General features: G+C 34.1%; 1 protein-coding gene and 1 non-coding gene across 10 annotated transcripts in view; both read right to left on the bottom strand.

The window, feature by feature from the left end:
- The window catches only part of ADAMTS6 (ADAM metallopeptidase with thrombospondin type 1 motif 6), a 283,064-nt gene that overhangs the window by 131,487 nt on the left and 125,006 nt on the right, over positions 1–26,571 (bottom strand). For all 9 annotated transcript variants that reach the window (XR_006273340.1, XR_006273341.1, XR_006273338.1 and 6 more), the window contains 2 exons: positions 15,046–15,192; positions 5,929–6,070 (listed from right to left, as the gene is read on the bottom strand). Coding sequence is in view for 5 of the 9 variants with exons in the window: in XM_043488472.1 (XP_043344407.1) it covers positions 5,929–6,070; positions 15,046–15,192 (289 nt within the window). In the remaining 4 variants the exon portion in view is untranslated. The remainder of the gene's footprint in view (positions 1–5,928; positions 6,071–15,045; positions 15,193–26,571) is intronic.
- On the bottom strand, positions 23,490–23,596 carry LOC122454684. Its single transcript, XR_006273490.1, has one exon. It is a non-coding gene; the product is annotated as a U6 spliceosomal RNA (small nuclear RNA).

Raw genomic sequence — 26,571 nt, 5'->3', positions numbered from 1 at the left:
TCAGATCTAGTCCCTTAAATCTATTTCTCACTTCCACTGTATAGTCATAAGGGATTTGATTTAGGTCATACCTGAATGGTCTAGTGGTTTTCCCCACTTTCTTCAATTTCAGTCTGAATTTGGCAATAAGGAGTTCATGATCTGAGCCACAGTCAGCTCCCAGTCTTGTTTTTGCTGACCGTATAGAGCTTCTCCATCTTTGGCTGCAAAGAATATAATCAATCTGATTTCGGTGTTGACCATCTGGTGATGTCCATGTGTAGAGTCTTCTCTTGTGTTGTTGGAAGAGGGTGTTTGCTATGACCAGTGCATTCTCTTGGCAAAACTCTATTAGCCTTTGCCCTGATTCATTCCATACTCTCACACATTTATCCACCAAATATTTTCCGAGCTCCTATTATGAGGCAGACACTGTGCAATTCACTTTATAAACAGCCATGAGCAAATAGGCAGGCAGCAGCAAAATGAACAAAATATACAGTATGTTAGAAAGTATCAGTAACAAATAATAAGGAAGGAAAAAAAAGTCAGGAAAAATTACATGAAGTGTGTTTGTGTATGTATGTGTGTGTGTGCAGTTTCAGATAAGGTTGTTAGGGCAGGCCTTACTTAGAAGATCACATTTAACTAGCTAACAAGTAATCAAATAAGTAAAATGAATATGGACTAGTAAGTGCTGTGAAGGAAATAAAAAGCATAATTTCCTTTATGCTTTAACTGGGAGCATAAATGTAAGTAACTGGGAGAAGACTTTTCATATAGATGGATCAGACTGAAGGCCAGCCTGAAGAGAAACTGCATGTGAGCTGAGATTGAAGGATGAAATTTAGTCAAAATGTGACCCTTAGAGTATGTTAACATACTCCCCAAAGTACAGATGGCTCAGACTCTCCTAAAGCACTACTAGCATACTAGTTATATAGGATGGTATCATGGCTGACATAGATATTCGTAGAGGAAAGGGAAATATGTATTGAATGTCTACCAGGAAAAAGGTAAATGAAAAGTATGCTTGTCATACTCTTTAGCTTTTTGAAGTCTTCAAGAACAAGTTAGCTGATGTTCACTGTAAAAAGTGGCTGAGTAAAATCTCTTGGTGGTCAATGAACATTTATGTTGCTTCCATGTCTGAGCTATTTTGAATAATGTTGCAATAAATATGACAGTACATACCTTCTTGAAGATCCTGATTTCAGTACCTCTGGATATATACCCAGGAGTAGGATTCCTAGATCATATGGCAGTTTTATTTTTAATTTTTTGAGAAAGTTCCATATTGTTTTCCACAGTGGCTGCACAAATTTACATCTTCACCAACTGTGTGTAAGAATTCTCTTTTTTCCACATTTTTGTGAACACTAATTATCAGTTTTTAAATAATAACCATCCTAACAGGTGTAAGGTGTTATCTCATTGCTGTTTCGATTTGCATTATCCTGATGATTAGTGAGGTTTATACCTTTTCATATAATTGTTCATTTGTATGTCTTCTTTTGAGAAATGTCTATTAAGTTCCTTTGTCCATTTTTAAATTGGATTATTTGCTTTTTTTGCTAAAACTGTAAGAGTTCCTTATATACTATGGACATTATCCCTTCATCAGATATATGGTTTGCAAATAATTTCTGCAAATTCCATAAACTGGCTTTTCATTTTGATTTGTTGTGCGGAGCTTTCTATTTTGATGTAATCCCACTCATCTATAGTTACTTTTGTTGCCTGTTTTTCATATCAAGGAACCACTGCCAAGACCAAGATCAAGAAGCTTTTCTCCTATATTTTCCTCTAGGAGTTTTATAGTTTTCAGTCTTACACTTCAGTCTTTAATCCACGTTGAGTTAATTTTTGCAATATGGTGTAAGCTAAGGTCCAGTTTTATTCTTCTGAATGTGGTTGTCCAGTGTTTCCAGAGTCTTTTATTGAAGAGACTATCCTTTCTCTTGACTCAGCTCCACCCATCAACAGAAAATTGGATTAAAGATTTACCAAGCATGGCCCCACCCATGAGAACAAGACCCAGTTTCCCCTCAGTCAGTCTCTCCCATTAGGAAGCTTCCATAAACCTCTTATCCTTCTCCATCAGAGGGCAGAGAGACTGAAAACCACAATCACAGAAAACTAACAAATCTAATCACATGGACCACAGCCTTGTCTAACTCGATGAAACTATGAGCCTTGTCATGTAGGGTCATGGTGGAGAGTTCTGACAAAATGTGGTCCACTGGAGAAAGGAATGGCAAACCACTTCAGCATTCTTGCTTTGAGAACCCCATGAACAGTATGAAAAGGCAAAAGATAGGACACTGAAATATGAACTCTCCAGGCCTGTAGGTGCCCAATATGGTACTGTAGATCAGTGGAGAAATAACTCCAGAAAGAATGAAGAGACAGAGCCAAGCAAAAACAACACCCAGTTGTGGATGTGACTGGTGATGGAAGCAAGGTCCGATGCTGTAAAGAGCAATACTGCTTAGGAACCTGGACTGTTAGTTCCATGAATCAAGGCAAATTGGAAGTAGTCAAACAGGAGATGGCAAGAGTGAACATTGACATTCTAGGAATCAGCGAACTAAAATGGACTGGAATGAGTAAATTTCACTCAGATGACCATTATATCTACTACTGTGGGCAAGAATCCCTTAGAAGGAATGGAGTAGCCATCATGGTCAACAAAAGAGTGTGAATTGCTTGGATGCAATCTCAAAAACGACAGAATGATATCTGTTCGTTTCCAAGTTTGCAAACCATTCAATATCACAGTAATCCAAGTCTATGCCCTGACCAGTACTGCTGAAGTAGCTGAAGTTGAATGGTTCTATGAAGACCTACAAGACCTTCTGGAATGAACACCCCAAAAAGATGTCCTTTTCATTACAGGGGACTGGAATGCAAAAGTAGGAAGTCGAGAAACACCTGGAGTAACAGGCAAATTTGGCCTTGGAGTACAGAATGAAGCAGGGCAAAGGCTAATAGGGTTCTGCAAGGGGAACGCACTGTTCATAGCAAACACCCTCTTCCAACAACACAAGAGAAGACGCTACACATGGACATCACCAGATGGTCAACACCAAAATCAGATTGATTATATTCTCTGCAGCCGAAGGTGGAGAAGCTCTATACAGTCAGTAAAAACAAGACCGGGAGCTGACTGTGGCTCAGATCATGAACCCCTTATTGCCAAATTCAGACTGAAATTGAAGAAAGTGGGGAAAACCACTAGACCATTCAGGTATGACCTAAATCAAATCCCTTATGACTATACAGTGGAAGTGAGAAATAGATTTAAGGGACTAGATCTGATAGAGTGCCTGATGAACTATGGACAGAGGTTCGTGACATAGTACGGGAGACAGGAATCAAAATCATCCCTAAGAAAAAGAAATGCAAGAAAGCAAAATGGCTGTCTGAGGAGGCCTTACAAATAGCTGTGAAAAGAAGAGAAGTAAAAAGCAAAGGAGAAAAGGAAAGATACCCATTTGAATGCAGAGTTCCAAAGAATAGTAAGGAGAGATAAGAAAGCCTTCCTCAGTGATCAGTGCAAAGAAATAGAGGAAAACAACAGAATGGGAAAGACTAGAGATCTCTTCAAGAAAATTAGAAAAAAAAAAAAGAAAAAAGAAAATTAGAGATACCAAGAGGACATTTCATGTTAAGATGGGCTCAATAAACGACAGACATGGTATGGACCTAACAGAAGCAGAAGACATTAAGAAGAGGTGACAAGAATACACAGAAGAACTGTACAAAAAAGATCTTCACGACCCAGATAATCACGATGGTGTGATCACTCACGTAGAGCCAGACATCCTAGAATGTGAAGTCAAGTGGGCCTTAGGAAGCATCACTACAAACTAAGCTAGTGGAGGTGATGGAATTCCAGTTGAGCTATTGCAAATACTAAAAGATGATGCTGCATCTATTGATGATGCTACATCTGTGACAATATACGAGGCTATATATTGTTACCCTGCTTATTTAACTTATATGTAGAGTACATCATGAGAAACGTTGGGCTGGATGAAGCACAAGCTGGAATCAAGATTGCCGGGAGAAGTATCAACAACATCAGATCTAAAAAGCCTCTGGTGAAAGTGAAAGGGGAGAGTGAAAAAGTTGGCTTAAAGCTCAACATTCAGAAAACGAAGATCATGGCATCTCTTCCCATCACTTCATGGCAAATAGATGGGGAAACAGTCACTGTAGGTGGTGACTGCAGCCATGAAATTAAAAGCTTACTCCTTCGAAGAAAAGTTATGAGCAACCTAGAAAGCATATTAAAAAGCAGAGACATTACTTTGCCAACAATGGTCCATCTAGTCAAGGTTTTTCCAGTAGTCATGTATGCATGTGAGAGCTGGACTATAAAGAAAGCTGACTGCCAAAGAATTGATGCTTTTGAACTGTGGTGTTGGAGAAGACTCTTGAGAGTCCCCTGGACTGCAAGGAGATCCAAACAGTCCATCCTGAAGGAGATAAGTCCTGGGTGTTCATTGGAAGGACTGATGTTGAAGCTGAAACTCCAATACTTTGGCCACCTCATCCTGAAGCTGAAACCCCAATACTTTGGCCACCTCATGTGAAGAGTTGACTCACTGGAAAGGACCCTGATGCTGGGAGGGATGGGGGCAGCAGGAGAAGGGGACGAGAGAGGATGAGATGGCTGGATGGCATCACCGACTCAATGGGCATGAGTTTGAGTAAGCTCTGGGAGTTTGTGATGGACAGGGAGGCCTGGCATGCTGCGATTCATGGGGTCGCAAAGAGTCAGACACGACTGAGCGACTGAACTGAACTGAGCTGAAGCTACAAGTATATACAAAGATTGTGATTAAAGTTTGGCTTTTTCTGAGGGAAAAAGCAACCTAGGGAAAAAAGTAACTAAAACCATACAGAAACAAGAATAGAAGTAAAGATTCTTTATGGAGAGACAAAGTTTTACTTAAGGCTATATATCTTTAGATAGTTGCACACAATCTTTAAATCTAATGCACAAAATGTGCTGCCAAAGCCTCCTAGGAATAATAATATACTTGTCCCTCAAAGACTATTTAAAAAATCACTTTCCTTTGTACTGCACCCAAGAAGAATAACTGGTAGAGTACAAAGTGTGTATCATTTAGTCTTAACTACCTTTTATCATTATTATTTTCTTAAAAGGGATTTTAAACACAGTTTACAAAAAATTGGGAGAAAGCCTTTAAACTTACTTTCAAAAATTTTTGACATACAATTCATCATTTAAAAATCCTATACATTCATTCAACATGTTTACATTGTGTATCTACTATGAACGTCTCTCTATATTAGATACTGAAATCTTTCTCTACGAAAATTTAAAAAGAATTATTTTTTAACATCTTCTGTGGTAGATCCTTAAACTTTTTTAGACAGACAAGAAGAGTAAACCATGATACCTCCATTGTTTTCCCATAGCAATTTTCCTTGTTTCTCTATTTAGCCTAATGTCATTTTGTCCCCACTCAGTTAACTATGTTAGAATGTGGGCAACTTGCAATGACTTAATACTAAAAGTATAAGTTAAAAACTCTGAGTCAAAGTGAAAATGCCCTTAACCCAGTTATTATAGTACCAGAAAAGGTGGGAAGTGAGGGAGGTTTCAAAATCATAACATTTTAAAGACAAAAGTTGGCATTATAAACTCAGAACTTAAAAAAGAAATACACTGGAAAATTTTTAAATTCTATCTGCATCCCTCCCAAGACATTTGAAATTTATTTAATTAAAGGATTATTCAAACATTTAGAATAAATATTATACAAATGATTTCAGAAAAGGAGCAATGTCAAAGGCCATACTTGTGTTAATACTGATACCAGAGAAATTACATTCATCAAAATTCCATCTTAACAATTGTGTCATGAAAAAAAACCATATAAATGACTAAACAGAAGGATTAAGACTTCTTACCCCATATTTACATTGGCGAGATGTTGCTCCATACTGGAAACGGCATTGTTCATCGGCATCATACACCTGACCTGGAGCCACAGCTGGATAAAGAAAGTCACGCTTGGGAGGCTCATTATCAAGGCAAGTACCACGGCCTGAACTGTTCAACATAAAGGATCAAAGGAGATTAGGTACACTGTGGACTATTTCAATCTCAGTCATGAAACCATGTATTGAGTTCTTTATTTTAATAATTGATGCATGAAAAACAATATATTCTATCAATATATAATCATGGAAAAATAGAATAACTTTACTAAAACTTGAATAAGACCTCCAATAGTTTTTTCCAGAACTAAGACACAATAAAAGCATCTTACAAAATAATTTAAAAATGTCAGGTTGGCCTTTAAACACTGATTTAAAACTAATTTCTGGAGGAATCAAAACAATTTCATACTGCTCTAAGCTTCTTGTTTGTTTTCAGTGAAAACATAACCATATCTGGTAGTGGAATCAAAAACAAAATATGGGAAAAAAACTGGTTGTGATTCTTAAAGACCTAATCTATATACTTCCACCTTGGGTAGAACAAACAAATAGAACTTCCACCTTGGGTGTGGTAAAACATGTCCAAAGGTTCTTGAAATATTTCAATAACAAATGGGCTGAATGACAGATGAGGCCAAGATCCAAATTCTCTTCTCAAGTATATTAAAAGTGTTTAGTCTCTCAAAAATTTCATATTTCATCTAGGACCATCAGAATTGGAAAAGAGAATGTTCTCCTCTCTATAATTTCTGCTTTTCAAAGTATGCTTCATTCAAACATAATATTTAATTCAGTGGAACAAATAACATAAAGATCGCCAAAAGTCAGACAGAATATCTTAGTTTAAGGAGCTTTATACTTTGCTAAATATAATTGTTCTTTTTATTTAGTCAGTGTGCATAAAATAGGACAGATGCTTTTTTACTTTCATTTCACATGTGAGTAAGTTAGAATTTTTAAAGAATTCCTATGCCAACATTTAAAAATTTTTTCCAACATTCCTGTCAATTGTGCCAGCACTTGTGTTTTTTTTTCCAAATCTTTTCCATCCACTTTGCCAAAGGAAAATAATTTCACAAGTAGAAGTTCCTCAACTATTATTTAGGACAGTACAAATTTTCACTTATAGGTAAGCAAGAAAAAAACATGCATAAAAATAAATTTCATATTCACTTCAAATTTTACATTCTTGTAATGCGAAAGTAAATGTTATATACTAATATATATTTGCCTAGAAGCAAATAAATACCTTTCAAAAACTGAACCATGCTATTCATAAGGTGATAGATTCAAAGACCCCTTTTTCTTTAATTTATGCCTCTTGATTAATTTTTTAATTTTGTTTTGCTTTTTTGATTAATTTTTAAACAATAATGACATTTAGGTGGAATAATAAACGTAGTACCGAATAGATGGATGTTATTATTGGCTATTATAATCATTTCATTTGTCACTGCTCTAGGTGTCTAGCTAATAGAGAAATTTTTTCACCCAGCTATCCATATCTCATGACAGAATGTTTTTTATTTTCTGTTCACAATGCTTTTAGAAATTGACATATACTAAGAAAGACCATTTCCAGATGAATTTTAAAAATAGTAAGTTGTTTTTATTATATAAAATAGCTTCACATAGGTATACAAATTTTAGCCAAATAAAATTCTACTAGTAAATTCGAAATTTATATTAAGGTTAGTGATAAAGAGGTCAATGTGAAAGTATAACAAAAGAAGAATTTATTAGATAATTCCATTAGTAGTTTTATTTCCTAATTTTCTTCCTAAGTTATAAATTTCATCTCTATCTACAACCAAATTATAAAAGTCTCTCTGAAAGGAGCTAAATATGTAATAAAAATAAAATATCAAGCTAAGTTCTATAAAATTAATGGAAAACTTTTAAACACTGACATACTAAGTACAGGATCCTACAGATATTAAATATTTGCCAATAGCATAACAAAGAAAGTATAAGATATATTCACTTAATTTGAGTTGGCATCAACTCAAAATCCATTAAAAATTAGTACACATAATTATTTTTAGTACCTAAAATTAACCTAAAAACTTAAGAGGAAGAAGTATGTGGACCCCCCAAAAGGTTACAAACAGGATAACCTGAGGAAAAAAATAAAACTTGGAAAAAATTCTTTCCTGATAGCTAACAGAACTGGTTCAACCTAGGAAGAAACAACAATAATTACTTCATTTAAAGTTCTTGTTGCCAGGTATTAATGGTCTACAAATCATGGTTGGTGGGCTTTCCTAGTAGCTCAGTTGGTAAAGAATCCGCCTTCAGGAGACCCCAGCTAGATCCCTGGGTTGGAAAGATCCCCTGGAGAAGGGAAAGGCTAGCTACTCCAGTATTCTGACCTGGAGAATTCCAGTACAGTCCATGGGGTCACAAACAGTCAGACACAACTAAGTGACCTTCACTTTTTCTTTTCACTTTCAATACTGGTTGGCATTCTTTAAAAACTACCAAATCAGATGACTATTGCAGGAGCCTCCAGAGAATGAAGAATGCCAGGTACTGTGGTCCCCTGTGGGAAAATCTTTCTGAGAAAGTCTACCCCAAAAGTGATTTGTGTTTCAATTGCTTTGTATTGATGTGGTCTAGTTAGTTATCTAGACATGTGTCATTCTCTTCCCAATATATATTTTTTTTTTGTAGAAGAAACACCACATGAAATACAAGTGAAAAAAATAACAGACCTTTAAATAATAAACATGTATTTAGGAATACAGCATCAACAAAAACCTTTTAAAATGGATTTGGCTATAGTTGTACAAAATATCAATGTTTGCAAGTCAAGTGTTTTAACCTACTAGTATTGGCTCTAGGATAGCAAGTGTGTGATATCTGCAAGGTTGATTTAAACTGTTTCTACATTTTGGGTAGAAAATGTACCCACATATTTTCCTTCTAGTAATGATAAATATTACATACAGTAAAACCTTGACTGAAGTATTTGAGGGGTAAGATAGTCTTCATACTTTAATTCTTAACTGAGGGTTAAGCTACAAAAACAGTTTTTGCATGATGTTACTAAAATCTGTCTGTTACTTTTTGGTTATTTTCAAGTAAGTTAAACCTATAAACAGTAAGTATTAATTAACTCTTTAGTGGCTCAAGCTGTGTCTGACCCTTAAGAGACCCTGCAGCCTGCCAGACTGCTCTGTCCATTGGATTTCACAGGCAAGAATACTAGAGTGGGTTGCCATTTCCTTCTTCCAGGGATCTTTCGCAGGGATTGTGCCCGCATCTCTTGCATTGGGCAGGCAAATTCTTTAGCCCCGAGCTACCAGGGAAGCCCTCAGAAGATAATAATTCTGGATATTTTCATGCCTCTGTGCCATCAATTGCCATTATGAAATATCACAGATATAGGTATAGAAAGAAGATAGAGGACATAAACCCGAGAGATGTACATTTAACTCTAAGATGTGTTTTCTTTGTTTTTCTTTCCCCTTAGAAAATTTCCAAGTGCTCAATCACAACTCTCTTTGTCTCCCAAAGAATTAATGGTTTTTTCTGTGTAATTCAAATTTCTAATGCCCACATATTACATTTTCATTCTCCAAATAAATAAAAGTTTATACCTTATTATCTGAATCTACAGGGAAGAGGATGCAATTAATGATTTTTAAAATAATTATTTTTGCCTGATTTTTAAAATAATAATTTATTTGGTTTTCTCAGTAATTATTCATCTCTCAATTTATTAATCTGACAGTTCTTGGATTCTACATAGAACGAGTCATTTTGCAGGTTTTCTTTTATGACTTTATCCTTCTACTCAATACTATGAATGTGAGACACATCCATGTTGAGGTGTGCAACTGTAAGCTATTAATTTATATTGTCCTTTGATATTCCATTTAAGACTATGTCACTTCTATTAACAAGTGTTTAAATTATTTCTAATTTCTGGAAATTGCAAATTATGCTGATATAAATCATTTTGTATTGTCTTCTGGTATAAATGATTTTCTTAAAAATATTAGATATGAGTTAATTACACATATTTTATAGTTGTTTCCTTTTAACAAAAAGAAGCTATGAGTAATTTTTACTAATCTAAGGTTCCAATTAATCAATATAATCATATAATTATGATACTGAACCTAATGTTATTTATGCTATTTTAAAATTAATAGTGGTAATATTATATATAAATTTTCTTGAATTTTCTCATAAAATGCCACTTTTAAACATAGCGAGCTTGTGCCCTAGAGTCATAGGTGAATTTTTTCACTCAGAAAACATAAACCTCACTCATTAATAAATGAAATGGAGAACATTGTACATTCCACCGATAAGATGTTATTACAACTTACTATTGCTTGGGACAAGATATACTTGTCCTGAGCAAAACTGTATACTCCATAAAAGCAGAACTATGATTAGTTCCCTAGCAGCACATATTTCACAACTAAAAGTCTAATCCTGGTTAATATCTACAGCAATATAGGTAATTATTGAACTAATACACTCCACTTTTGTTTATGCTTCTAAGACAAGGCAAAAAATGTGTATTAGTTTGAGAACATGCTTTTCCCTTGATTATGAAACTCTCAGTAAATCAAAGTATATTTACATTTCCAGAAATCCTTACAGAATGATAGCAAAGTCATATTTTACGTATTCTACTTCTAATTTAGAGAAGTCTTATTTACAGAGTTCAAAAATTAGCCTTGAAAATAGGAACATGAGCCAGATTTGTGTCTTCAATTAAAATGTACAGATTCTTATGTAAAATATGGTGTCTTGGCTTTGTTTCCAGAACACATGAAAACATAACTGCAATTTTAGATTTATTTTTCAGTTAAACAATTACACTATAAAGTACAGATCTTCAGCCTGTAACAGTGGGTCAATCTAAGAAATAATTCTTTCTATATAACCCTGATTATGCCTGAACAGTTTCTTAACAACAACAACAAAAAGTTAACAGATAATATAACATCTACTTTTTTCTATAAAGTTGTGCTAACATACATAAATTAAGCAAAAATGAATTGGTTGTCTCATCTATGGCAAGTCAAGTGTCTTACCTACTACATTTTCATAAATTGCTCTACCAATCTTCACAAAACTAACAATACATTACCTTTAAAATGAATTACTCTAAGTCAGATCTTTATCTCTTGCCCTCTATAGGACTGGGATACTTGAACACAACTGAACTAGAGGCTTCCATTATGCAAACACTATGCTAATCATGTTTACTAAGTTATGCTCTTTTTCTCCATATGTAATTATGACTTATCAAAGATATTTATGGGTTAGAGTGAAGTCCCCCAAAAATGTCAGATAAATGGAAGGAGGAGAAATTTGTTTTGCTAAGCTCTTTTTTGGCTCCACATAAAAAAGAGGTCCCATCTATAAAAGTTGTTTCTGTCTAATAGACTATTGATAGTGACCTTCAAAAGTAATTGCTCTAGAAGAATTGTTAAGTGCCTTACTTGTCCTGTTCATCTTATATCACTTCTCTTGCAGCTCTACCTTTCTTTCTAGTTCATCTTCAACCATAATATTGCTTCTCTTTTTTTCAGCTTCCATCCTTTTTGTGAAAATATTTAATTTGGAACTGTAGGAAATTTTGCTACGGATCTCTGACAGTTCAAACAATATAACAGACTTTAATTTAAATAGAGCAAGAGTTGATTCACAGAGGCCCCAGGATTTTTGAAGACTATATGAAATTACTCTGTACTACCACTAAGTGGTGGAAAATGTATGAAAAACTGGCCTCAATTACTTCTGGCTGCCTTCTACTGCCTGGTAAATTAGCCCATAGACAGCAATGAATGTGAGCCATAATACCAGGTTCATCTTCTCTAGTTTCTAAATAAATAAATAGATGAATAAATAAATAAATAAGTCCCGCAGGCAGATAGGAAGGACACTACCTGCAAAGCCGTCGTCGAAAACATCAGAAGCTGGCATAACACGTCCATTTTAACGGTAATGGGTTCTTTATTATTTAATCAGGACGGCTTCTGGGCGATTCATGAACCACTTATTGAATCACCGAGTTTAAGAAATCTGAAAAAAAATATTGGGAGTTGGTAAACACCATCTCCTGATGGATCAATAGCACCTAGTGTTTCAGAATGACACGAGAGACTTTTTTACTCTATTGGCATTTAAAGGCCATGGAATTGCTTTCAGTTGAACATAGTGAATAGTGAATCTCTATAAATCATAGAAAGCTTATTGTTAAAATCCACCATCATCTTTGGCCTATATAGTCACTAAGTAGAGAAAAGTATGCATTCTGTTGGCAGGGCTGCAGTTCCTAAACAATTCATCTTTCAAGATTTCTTTTTCTTGAGAAGAGAAACTAAAATAAAATGTTATGAGTCTTTTTGAGCCAACTATAAAACATAAATGTAACCTCAATCCCTAATCAAAATATCACTGGATTTTTATAAATATCACACAAAGCTGTTAAAGCAATTAAGTCCCCTGCATTAATAAAGAGGAACAAAGAAATTCAAGAAAGTTACTATTATATCTTTGTGCTCCAGTGAACTGACCTTTTTAAAGGGCCTTGTGTTTAAAAAACCTTTATTGCTTGGTCAGATTACAATCAGAGTTGTTTAGTTTACTATTAAAGAGAGGGGGAAAAGATGCCAACTTCTCCCCAAATCCCTACCCATTGTCTTTCACATCTCTCTTTTACTAATGGCTTTAACTTTGTGAGCATTCCCGTGAGGATGCAACAGAAATATTCTTATAAAATACAGGATAATAAACCCACTAGAACCCTGTCAACACTAATTATGCTTACACATAGAAAATGCAAAGAGGCAATAAGGCTTACATAATGCTTTTTGGATTAATTCTTTCAATTAATTCAGTGGAATGATTTATTGCAACTAGTAATAATTTTACATCTCTCACCAAACCAGTGGTGATTTCTTAACTGTATTTTATCAGCAATTTAGGGATTCCCTTTTGGAAAGTTTTAACAGCCTTAACACAGTTTTAACTACACAGGGTCTGGCAAGAGATCAAAACCAGTCCTTGTATTTAGTATAAAGAGATATTCCTAGCAAATGGGCTGTACAACAGAAACAAGACAGAGGAGAGAGAAATGATGTACTTGGGGAAGAAAAAAAAAAAAACAAGCAGAGGAAAGTCTTCAAAAATGCACAGGAATACTGAGCATTCATACAGTTTGCCTTTCTGGAGATAGACACTAAGATTCCATTATAAAAACATGAGCCAAGTCAAGGGAGAAATTCCAGATCTGGCTTGATTTCTGGGGAGAGTAGATCTTCAACAGTGCTTAAAATTTAGGTTATATGATCTTGTTAAAACATCTCAGAAAATGATATTGCTAGTGCTTTGTATTAAAAAACTACAAAAAGATGTCAAACAAATTTTCTGTGGTCCTTCACCCAGTTTTGGCACAAGGCAAGAATTATAATTTATCTATTACAAAGATTAAAAATTGTTAGGTTATAGTATAGCTATTCAGAAGAGCTGCCTTCTAAATATACTTCCAATTCCTTCAATTTCATTATCACATTAATTCAAAAGAGCCCATTTTAAACACTTGTCTTTTGATCTTTGATTGAGCAAAGCATTTCTCTCGGTAATTTATTAATAAAATCTCTTGTCTGGGGCTTTTAAAAATATGCAATTATAAGTTTTAAGAATATAATCTGGTTCTTAGCAGATATGAACCAAAGTCTTAATAAGTAATGTTACCCTACATAGTGTTTGAAAGATAATGTTGGTTGCTCAATTGTATCCAACTCTTTGCAACCCATTGACTATAGCTTGCCAGGCTCCTCTGTCCATGGAATTTTCCAGGCAAGAATACTGCAGTGGATAGCCATTCCCTTCCCTAGGTGATCTTCCCGACCCAGGGATCAAACCCAGGTCTCCCTCTGAATTTCTAAAACGTTACACTATAATCATGTTAAAGTTAACTTTAAACAAAGACAGTTTTTAAAAAGAATTTCTGTTGCTCTCCTGTACTTTGTGTATGACCAACTTTTTCAGAATACTTAATCTCTCCTCCTCAGAAAAAAATGGCAGAAAACAGCTGAAGGTAATGATAGAACAACAGTGCTTAAAACCTCGATATTATTTAATATACCACATAATGACTGTCTATTAAGTGTTTTATATACTTATATAAATTATAAATATAACTTATTATATTATAATATATTAAATTATATATAATATTAAATTATAAATATAAACTTATATAAATATACTCATTATAGTGTTATACATAATTATTTACATGACAACTTGATGATATGTGTATCATTACCTAAATTTATTCAACAAATGAATTCACTGAATATTAGAAAGTTTAAGTAACAAACATGACCAAGGTTACACTGTTAGAGAGTGAGACCTAAGTCTAACAGTTTCCAAAGGCTAATCTTAAAGTTCTACGCAGGTGAAATATGGAAAAACATCTGCTTTCCTAAATATAGTTACACCTGAGCTAATTTATAGTCTTCAAATTTAAATAACCGGACACTTAGAATATACGTTAAAGGACCAGCAAAGAAGTTCTCAAATTGGAGAAAAATGAGTCACTTTAATATATTTTCAAAGACAAATTTTCACTTTCTTATTTTCATTTCCTGGGTGTTTGGTTTTTTGTTGTTGTTGTTTATTACTATTAGATACTTTGGCATTTCTACAGAACTCAGTTCTTTTTTTTAACTAACAAAATGAAATATGTAATCACTGAATTAAGGCTTGGCTTATGCATTACTAAATTATGTAAATCTAAATTCTTTCTGACATTCCTTCCCATTTATTTAACATTTCTCACTCACATCATCAACCCCTTTTACAGTCTTACTCCAGTTCTTTAATCTGTTTGTGTCCCCCTAATTTAGTCTGTGTTCTATTTGAGTACAAATAAAAAATTAAAAATTTGCCACAATGATATGTTAAAGTATTTGGGGGAACAGTCTGAATTATCACTGGGACCTATAAAAGTTACTCATTATGCAAAGTTTGAAGCACTACATATGAGGCTTCTATCAATGGCTTACTTCTGGAGCAATTCATCATCACTCTCCAGAGATTACTTACTCTAGAAAGCTGGTGATATAGTCTCGACTGCAGGCAGACCAGGAAAAGGGATTGGTATTTGCAGTAATGTGAGCTGCCATAAGTTTTGCTGCTTCATGACCTTTTGTCCCACAAGAATTTCCAATTCCATCATGGTTCATACCAAAACTGTTTTGACAAGGAAGAAACATAAGAAACATAAAAGAAAAAATAAGAAAAAAATAAATAAAACAAACCCTCAATATGTTTTATTTCCTTATTGGATCATTTATTAGCCCTATCAACATATGGCTTCTATCAAGATAGACTAGATTCTCTAAGGAAATATAGGATTACTGTAAAGAGATCAAGGAATAATTCAATGATATAATGTGCTTCTAAATCTGTTTAAATTTATAATATACTCTCAAATGTTATCTCATATGATATAGTCTCTCCTTGAACAGACAGGGGATAATATAATTGACCCATAAAAATTATAGTTACTAAGTGCTGAAATTGTTAGTAGAACCTACCGAAAACCTGCTAGAGTTCAAGCTACTTCACAATGCTGAATCCAAAATGGAATTATGAAAAGATAGTTATGATCCATAGAGTTTTACGTTATAGGCCAAACATAAAAACTCTTTTTTTATTAATATGTATAAAGGAGAATTCAATACATTATGTAATTTATGTTTGTGTGTGCATGTGCTTTCAAATCACCTTTTGAAAAATCTTGATACATTTAAGGATTATGAATATAGTCTTTTCTTTAACATGGCCTCTCTGGTTTTTTAAAGCTTTTCTTTGTTATTTTTTTTTTTCCTGTGTCCAATAGCCATGCTGAGTGCTATCAATGTGATCTAAAAACATATCTCAATGATAAATCATAAAATTTTTCTGTAAAGGATCACTGCATATGAATAAATTTAAGTCTTTCATCACAAGTAGCCAGAAGTTTAGGTGAAATCACTAAAAAATATCCTTGTTCTGTCCACTGTGACATTCTAGTAAGTGCACCATTATATCTGTTCAAGGAGATAAGTAATTTGTGTGACACAAGTAAAAAACAGATAAGAATAGTTGCTGGAGAAAAATTTGGAAAAGTAGTTGAGAACAGATAGTCTCAAGCTAATAAATGTAAGAAAGTATCAACACTTTTGGAAGTGCACAGACTTTAAAGATTTGTCAGTAAGAGCAACTGAAGATTTCTAAGCAGGATAATATGGAATTGATCCAAATTTTAGAAAAGTTATTATAGTAATTTTGTGGTGGAGACAATGGAGTGGAAAGAGAATGGAGCCAGGGAGCACAGATAAAAGATGATAACCAGTTGAGAAATGATGTAGATCTGAATGAGGGCATGGGATGGAGAAAAGGGATTGGATTTGAGACATGTATGGGAAGGTGAATTCACAAATATAAAAGAGCTATCATTAAGACAGATATGGTGGGGAGATGGAGGAGGAACTAATTATTCAGGTGTAGGGACTAACATAAGTAAAAGAAGAGAATTATATGAGAGCCCTAAATGAAACCACCAAATAACCTTCCAAGAATATCAATACCTAGTCTTGGGTTTGACATCAACACACTCAAGTCAACCTCTTCCAGGAACATAATGATGGAGTATACTGTTTGCTGAATTAGATATACATTTTGTCAAAACATATATAAATTTACAGCTATAGATTTACATTAAAAAGTTCCCTACTGTAAATTTATAATTCAATAAACTTAATAGTCTATATTTCTCACAAAGGTTGATGCTACTATGATTTTTTTGGAATAATGACAGCTTTAAAAATATCATTTCTGTTTAGCAGCAGTCTCATACAAATCCCTGACTTATGTTAAGATAGGTGTATGCAGGCATAGATGGCTTAAGAAAATCATTTTTTAAAGATTCCATAATTTCTTATTTACTCTTTTCTATGAAAGTAAAGTTTCTTTTGAAATCATATTTCTCCCACCTTACAACAGAAAAATTTACCTTTCACTCATCCATAATTTTATAATAGTTCATTGCCTCAGGGTATAAAAACATGGGTGTCAAGGAAAGAGACAATTAGAAACAGTGTCAGCACTAAGAAGAAGAATGATTTCAGTGATTGAGTAACATACGTAGTTTCTTGGTTTCATCAAGTTTATAGGATGATATAATCAAATTAACAGCTGATGGGTTGTTAAAAATTTTGATGATAGATCCCCAAGGTTATGTTTTAACAAATAATTCAAAAGAAGTTTAAAGAATTGAGTGATATTTCTATAATAAAATCTCCTCATCTCAACTACTTATGTGATCCAATTTTCTCAACATTCACATCTATAGAAAAAAAACAAAGAAACTGAATTGGTGCTGAAATCCTGTCTTATTCTAACAGTACAGAGGTAAATACAGTAATTGAATCTATACATTTAAAGATAGATCTTCTATTGCTTCTTGGTCTTTTGGCTAAAATCAAGTCTAATAAAGATATATTTTCTAACATAAACTTCACTTTTATATTTAACTATTTATTAAAATTCATAATATGTATATATTCTTCTAATCAATTGTTAATAACTGTAATGCAATGAACATATAATCCAGAAAAAAGATTTTTTATGATCACAGGAAATTTTTAAAAAATGTATTTGTAACTTAAATTTTCTGTTCTAGATATTTTATATAATTGAAATACTTTTAAACATAAAAACATGTTTTTAAAAAAAATTAAGAAATATTAAAATTTGCATTAGAAATGATATTCTCAGAGGGAAAGGAGCAGCAGAAACACTGAGCTGAAGAAGGGGAACAAAAGATGTAAATTTGACTATAAAAGAAGAAGCAAGTGGATAAAGAAGCTGTGGTACACATACACGATAGACTATTTCTTAGCCATAAAAAAGAATGACTTTGAGTAAGTTCTAGTGAAGTGGATGAACCTAGAGCCTGTTAAATAAAGTAAGTCAGAAAGAGAAAAACACATATAGTATATTAATGCATATATATGGAATCTAGAAAATGGCACTTTTGAACCTATTTGCAGGGAAGGAATGGAGACACAGATGTAGAGAATGGACTTGTGGACACAGTCGGGACAGGGAGTGTGAGAGGAATGGAGAAAGTGGCATCAACATATATACACTATCAGGTGTAAGATGGATAGCTAGTGAGAAGCTGTTGTGTAGCACAGGGAGCCCAGTCTGGTGCTCCATGATGACCTGGAGGGATGCGATGGAGGGAGGGGAGGAAGGCTAGGGAGGGAGAGGATGTATGTATAACTATAGCTAATGTGTGTTGCTATATGACAGAAACCAACACAACATTGTAAAAATAAGAAACAAAAACCAGAAGAACCTATTAGTGTATTTTTAAAATGCATAATGATAGTTATCAAATAGCTATGGCATTTAGATTCAATCAGGTATATTTAAGGAGGTTTTTACCTTTTACATAGTAATTTTTGCAGTACTCTAGAAATTCTATCCTTTGCAATTAGTTAGACATAACAAATTTTGGACACCAACTGAAAAATAACCAATAGGGTACATAGTTTTTTAAAATTCAGAAGCAAATAAGGTAAAAGATTTAAAAATTGATGAATTCAAGTATCTGAAGAAGTAAATCTTAAATTATATTTCTACACAATATTCATAGTTTAAGGGTCAGGTGCATATAGCTGTCTAAGGATCTTGGTTTCAGTTGTCTAGGAGAATGTATACTTTTACAAATTATATTTAAAATGTAAGAAATCCGAGAAATGATATGACTAATGTCAACTGGTTTACTGACAGTGACACAAAGTGAAATGGGACTTTACAACTGCCATTCATGAGGTCAGCTTCAAAATATCCCTCTAGTACACTGACCAGGCTGGAGTGTGTGTGTGTGTGTGTGCACGACTGCGGTGTGTGTATGTGTGTGTGTATTACAGAAAAGTTCCTTCCTGAGGAAACTCTATCAGTGCGGCGTTTGGCAAAAGAAATGAAACTCACTAGTGATTAGAGAAAATAAATGAGAGCAAACTTTAAACCACCATATTAGCAAAAATGAGAATGTTACCTAGGACTAAATATTGGCAATGGTATAGAGAAACTGAGATCTTTGTTTACAACAGTTAAAGTGTGGTCAGGCAGCTGTTCCATAGGGCAATTCAGCAGTACTTTGATTAAATTAAATAGAAGAAACATTATGACCCAGCAATTCTACTCTTGGAGAGATATTCCAGAAATATTCCTCAAAGGAACATGTATGAGGATGTTAGTGACAGAATTATTTATGAGAGCAAGGAGTTGAAGACAATATAGGTGTTTGTCACTGGGGAATAGATAAGTAAACTTTGGCAGGTGCATACTATGGAAAACTAGGCAGAAGTTGGAAGTAACAAACAAGATAGACGTCTATACATAAATATAGGTGGATCTTAGAAACACTGAAAACTTGAGAAAAGGAACAAGGTCTACAGCAGTATATCATACAAACAAAAATTACATACATATTATCAAATAACAAAGAAAGATCAAGGAACTGTTCCAGAGAGTTACAGACTGAAGAGACATGAGCAAATGCAACAGAAACGTGACTGGAGGAGGGAAAGTTTAAAAAAAACACTGCTGAGACAACTGAGGAAATTTGAATATGGAATACATATCAGATAATAATAGTGTATCAATGTTAGACTAACTTGATAATCATACTGTGGTTACATAAGAGATTGTTTTTTCTTCTTAGGAAAGATACTGAAATATTTAGCGATAGAGGACATGTCTTCAACTTATTTTCAAATAGTACAGAAAAAAATACACGTACATATACAAAAAGAGAAAGAAATGCTGCAAAATATTAACAATTAAAAAATATGACTCAAGGACATATGGGAACTCTTTCTACTATATCATTTTCTCCATAACTTTGAAAACATTTCAAACTTAAAAAGTCAAAAAATAAAGACATATATAAAACAATCTGCAATATTTTGCAAGGATACATAGGATTTCAAATATGCTAAGTCACTTCATTCATGTCTGACTCTTTGTGATCCCATGGACCGTAGTCTACCAGGTGTCCATGGTGATTCTCCAGGCAAGAATACTGGAGTGGGTTGCCATTCCATTCTCCAGGGTATCTTCCCGACCCAGGTATCCAACCCTCATCCTTTATGCTTCCTGCACTGGGAGGTGTTCTTTACCACTAGTGCCACCTGGGGAGCCCAGATATAGGTATCAAATTTATTAAAGGAAAGAGGGAAGAAATGGGAGTGAAAATGGGAATATAGAAATATGCATTTACATATATTAAAACAGGGCTTCCCTGGTAGCTCAGCTGGTAAAGAATCTGCCTGCAATGCAGGAGACCCCAGTTCAATTCCTGGGTTGGGAAGTTCCCCTGGAGAAAGGATAGGCTACTCATTCCAGTATTCTTGGGCTTCCTTCGTGGCTCAGATGGTCAAGAATCCATCTGCAATGCAAGAGACGTGGGTTCAATCCCTGAGTTGGGAAGATCCCCTGGAGGAGGGCATGGCAACTCACTTCAGTATTCCTGCCTAGAATCCCCAAGGACAGAGGAGCCTGATAGGCTACAGTCCATGGGGTTGCAAAGAGTTGGATACAACTGAGTAGCTAAGCACAACACATATTTCAACAAGAAGGGTTCTTGCTGGGACTGATAATGATGATGTGTCAAGATCTAAGGAAAGATAGATAGATAGATATAAAATAAACTCAGCTCGCTGCTCCTGAGGTAAATAATAATTAAAAAAAAAAAAAAGAACAAAGGAGAGTTGGTGAACCTGGTGCCCACTCCACTGAAAGAATAGTGATAGGAAGAGAACATTATCATGGTTGGTTTTATGTGTTTAATAAAATACTTCAGATTAGGTAATGATTCTCATTTGTTTGACAGAGAGAGATAAAGACACATATAGGTAGAGAGAAATGGGAGAGATGCTTTTGTGATTTTCCACATTTTGCTGAGTATGGTAAGTCTGCAAGGCTTGCTTTTAACCCAGGCCCCAGTATATTCCTCAGAATAACTTGAGAAATGAGGTTACATCCCCCTGGACAAACAGCAGGTTTACTTATTACTTGTCATAAAAGTATTGGGCTTCCCAGGTGGCCCTAGTGGTAAAGAACCTGTCTGCCAATGCAGGAGACAAGAGACTCAGGTTTAATCCCTGGGTTGGGAAGATTCCCTGGAGAAGGAAATGGCAACATACTCAAGTATTTTCTTGCCTGGAGAATCCCAAGGACAGAGGAGCCTGGCTACAGTCCATAGCGTTGCAAAGAGTTGGACATGACTGAAGCAACATAGCACACATAGAAGTATTAGATTCCCCTAACTCACTGTTTCTTAGTTTTGATATAAACCCACTACTTGTGTGGCATTTATCTGAGGCCATACTGTGCTGCCCATGTGGGATTTTGGGTTCCTTCCAAAAGGAACCAAAATAAGTATGCTAATGCTTAAACTACTTGCTGTGCTTAAGTGTCTGATCCAGGAACTCATGCCTTTTGCTAGCATACATGCAACAGTAATAAGCTAACTTACTGACTTAAAAGTAAGGCAAAAACAAATCTCAAATCCAATGATAGAGGTTTATACTAGATTAGGATAACATCATTAGGAAACAGCAACCCACTCCAGTGTTCTTGCCTGGGAAATTCCATGGACAGAGCAGGCTGGTGGGCTACAGGCCATAGGGTTGCAAAGAGTCACACAACTTAGTGACTAAATAATAACAAGGATAGCATAGCCAATTATGGAAAGCTAAGTAATCCTGAAACCAAAGTACTACAAAATTATTCTTAACTTTTCAGAAAATGAAGTACAAAATCTATTAAAACAAAGTAAGCTTTTTGCTTTCTTTCTTTCCCAGGAAATAAATTGTTTGATGAACATTTTCAGCTAAACCTCTCCCAGGCGATACAAATGAAAGACTAGGAATTCCCTTTCTCATATCTTAATACTTCTGATTGTATCTCAAAAGTTTAAAGGACACTCTTATTTCTACACTGTGAGTAAAAAGTTTTCCCTTTTCCTCTAATATATCACTCAAAAGCAATAAAAAAATGGGAAAAAAGAAACATAAACTCCACATTCAATGAAAAGTAGAAAACTTGTAAAACCATAAACCACCATGTCATAATATATGTGGAAGGGTGACTAAATACAGAAAAATCAAAGAAGAATGAAGAAGGACACAGAGGGGACAATAATAACTGATCTAAGCTAAAACGAGTAGAGTACGTTCTCCGAAGTTAAGTGCAACAACCTGAGGGATAGAACCAACAATACTTTCTTATAAACAACTGCAATAACAGTGCAAACTGTTGGACTATACACCCTTACTCTAGGTGTCAGAAGAGTAGATGGGGCTAACTGGGGAGTCAAACAAACCGTATTTGTAGGAATCAGTCTGTCAGTGAGGAAAGGTGAAAGAGAGATTCTACCTTGCCAGTAGTTATCCAAAAAAAAAAAAAATACAGGGTTAAAGAATTTCAGTCATGCAACACTGTATATCATTAATACATTTCTGTTGACAAAGTAGCTCTGGTCCCTCTGCAACATAACCTTCTACAAGTAGTTTATCCAGAAAAATCAAACTCATTCAAAGATGTGTGGTTCAAAAGGAAAACGAAGTGTGTCTACAAATATATTAAATATTTAAAATAAAAAAGAACAGGAAAATACAAAACGAAGTGTGTCTACAAATATATTAAATATTTAAAATAAAAAAGAACAGGAAAATACAAACAGAAGATGAAGGACATCTGGCAGAAAAAAATATTGCTACAGAAAAGATAAAAATTGGACACCTATGAACCCAAAGTTAAAGAAGTCATCATTTCAGAAAAACAAGAATTCAATGTAGAGATAGAAGTAATCAGGGATGATATGGTAAGACAAGAGATGAAAACATGAACTGTCAGAGGGAATAGATGGAGGAGGGGGAGAATAAAACTATTACAAGAAAAAGGCCACGCTGAGGTAGCAAAAAGAAAAACAGGCAACTGCTAAAAATATTCCTCACAGAAGTAAAAAGAGCAGAGTTTAAGAGGATCAAAGTAAAAGTATCCAATATACGTATCACTATTTTTCCCAAAGAGAAGACTCAAAATAATAAACACTAAGAAAAGTGATTTAAAAGTACAAGAAGACTTTCAAGAAATAAAAATGGCTCAAATCTCATCAAACATGAATTATTCTACATCCTAGGAAAAACTGACACAGGTGCATCCACACTGGGTCATATCCTAGTAAAATTACTGGACATCAAAACTAAAATATATTTGGGGCAACTCAGGGCAAAAGAACAAATTACGTGTAATAGTAAAATAATCAGATGAACCTCAGATTTCTCCACAGTGATATTTAATACAGCTCACAACAGAGCAGTGCCTAGGAAAAGTCTGTATCCAGCCAAACTGAGTATAAAGTCATTTTGAATAAGACCACAAGAAAGAGGTCTTATGAATCATTCTTTTATTTTTTTTATTTTAAAAATATGGAACGCTTCACGAATTTGCGTGTCATCCTTGCGCAGGGGCCATGCTAATCTTCTCTGCATCGTTCCAATTTTAGTATATGTGCTGCCGAAGCGAGCACATGAATCATTCTTATAACAACTGCTTTCAGGATAAACTCCAGCTCTGTTTAAAAACAATGTAAAGGTGTGATGGCTTATTGACTCTGAGTTTCATAGCAGGCAGTACATACAACACACAGGAATTTAGTCACCAGTCAGATCAACTCCCTTATCATATTTCTTAATCACATTTTCTTGTTTGCTGTTTTGTTTTTCTGGGGAGGTTAATTTTATCCTCTTGTGTTCATACTATATGATATAAGAGAGAATAAAACATATATTTACATCTTAGAGAAAAATTATAAAGCAAACATCCAAGATATCTCCACCAAATTTAAGACACACATTTTCAGAATAATAAGAACTTGTCTCCTGTACTCACCTTAACAGTTATATCCTTCTTTTTACCCTGAGAGAGAACCACTATCCTGACTTCTGGGATAATCATTCCCTATGCAACTCTAACACAATATATGTTAACTCTGCCTGGCTTTAAAATTTATAAAGGTGGAATCACAGTGTACATATTCTTTTATAACTTGCTTCTTTTATTTAACAGTCTGTTAGAAAGCATCATCTCTGCTGAGCTGTCTAGCTATACACACCATTTATTTTCACTGCTATATAGATTTCCACTGTAAATATACCATTTAATTATCCATTCAATGATGAAGAATTTGCTGTAGTTCTTGATATGGGGCTACTATGGACAATGCTACTATGAGGATTCTTAAATATCCTGGTCACATATGTAAGAATATCTCTACAATAGCTTCTTAAATTTTTGGTATCCTTTACACTCTTAAAAGTATGAGTGGCCCCCAAAGAACTTTTGTTTATGAGGTTGTGGGTAGTGATATTTATCATAATAAAAATTAAAACTGAGAAAAAATTTAAAGTTATTAATTCATTTTAATAATTAAATGATTAGATTCATAATCTTCTAAAACAGAAGAATGTCACTGAGAATAATAGCATTGTTTAATTATATTTTTGCTAATCTCTTTAGTATTTGGCTTATTAGAAGACAACTGGATTCTCATATTTGATTCTTCATTCAATCTATTGTGCTCTTTTGGTTTGGTGAAGTATATGATGGAAATCTGGCCTTACATTAACATATAGTTAGAAAAGGAAATAGTATTTTCATTAGTCCTTTCAGATAATGGTAGTTTTTTTTTGATTCTACTATAAAACTTGACAACTAGAAATTTCTTAAAAAGTTTTAGTTGCAATGCAGATTTTGAAACCGTTATCAATGATCTCTTTGCATCCTGTTTCATCAATTATCACCAATCTCACTGGAAAAGTCTTTAAGTATTAGGAAGCTGTCAGGCTCACACTGACAGAACTTTTATTAAATTTGAATTTTTGCTCAAAAAAGTTCAAATTATATCATTGGCAATAAACAGGATTGGTTGTTTTCCTTGAATAGTAAGCTCTTTTGTTCATTTTTCAAGTGAATTTCTGCTAACCACCCATAGTTTCTCATTTGTTCTTTTAAATAAAAAAATTGTGTTCCGGGAAAAAGCAGCTAGTTCATCTCAAACAACTGCACAAGCGCTTTTCATTATAACAACCAACAGACTAAGACATGAAGCAAAACGAGGTTTACATACTTCCCATTTTGTGAAACAGATGATTTGTTAAAAGACATGTACTTAAGGGTCATGATTTAATAAAATTAATAATTCTTCTGCTTTATTAAAGACATTTTTAAGTGAAACTAGGGTGATGGTAACAAATACAATGACTATTAGTAGGTTGCCTAGATTCAAGCTAAAGTGCCAGTACATACTCAGCACTGTTTTTGTACAATCAGAGGAAACAACAAAAATATTCTTAGTATTATTATGAAAGAAAAAAAGAATACAAAGAAAAGAGTGAGTTAGAAGATGTTCTTGAAACAATCAAGAGTTGGAAAACTGATCAAGGAAAAGAGGAAAAGAGAGAGTGATAAAAAGACATGTTCTTTCAGAAGAGAAGACTTTTCATTATCAATGTATCCATAATACATATATATTTGGTAAATATAGCAGCTGCTCAATAAATCTCTGGAATCAAATAAATTGTACATCAGTGAGAGAGTACATACTGATCAACTGTGAACCATAACAGACATAATTTGTGAGGTATCATACATTTATACCTCCCTTGATGGTGAATAATATACTGAAAGTATGTACTATCATATAAGCAGTAATAAATGGGCTAGAAGGCAGGTTTCAGGTCAAAATAAATGGCATCATCAGTCAGAGGCAAGGTGGTTGCTATATAGAGACCAAGAGATATGCAATAAAGGCTACCATTAAGTTTCTGTAACTGAGGAATTGATCATACATATTAATCTATTGTTACACATGCTTTTCTCAAATATATGTACATAGTTTTCTATGCAAGTGTTATTTTTTCATTTGAAACTATATTTAACAAAACAAACTTCCCCTTTCTATGATACACAGATATGAAGAGATATATCTTAGGAAAGAATGTCTTATGTTTCAAGATATATACAAGTTAGCTCATTTGTGATTACATTTTATGTCATTTCACATTTATGTAATGTGATTACATTATATGACCATTTAACATTGCAAAAGTAATACAGTGTGTGTGTGTGTGTGTGTGTGTGTGTGTGTGTGTGCGCGCGCATACATGCTCTCAATCCTGTCTGACTTTTTGTGACCCTACAGACTCTAGCCCACCAGACTCCTCTGTCCATGGAATTTTCTAGGCAAGAATACTGGAGCAGGCTGCCATTTCCTACTCCAGGGCATCTTCTCAACCCAGGGATTGAACATGCATCTCTTGTAACACAAAACAACAATTTACTTTTGATTCTGGTACACAAATAATACTGGTTCTTTTGGAAGATTTGTGAAAATGAAAAAGCGTAAATATAGACTACTGAGTAAAAATTTAATATGCATTGTCAGGATTTCTTCTAAAAATCAAAACAGATGTTTTCAAACCTAACAGAAATCTATATAGCTAA

This window comes from Cervus canadensis, chromosome 16 (assembly GCF_019320065.1).
Source record: "Cervus canadensis isolate Bull #8, Minnesota chromosome 16, ASM1932006v1, whole genome shotgun sequence".
NCBI lineage: Eukaryota > Metazoa > Chordata > Mammalia > Artiodactyla > Cervidae > Cervus > Cervus canadensis.
Note: the sequence above shows the minus strand (reverse complement) of the source record. Positions and strands in the feature narration are given on the sequence as shown.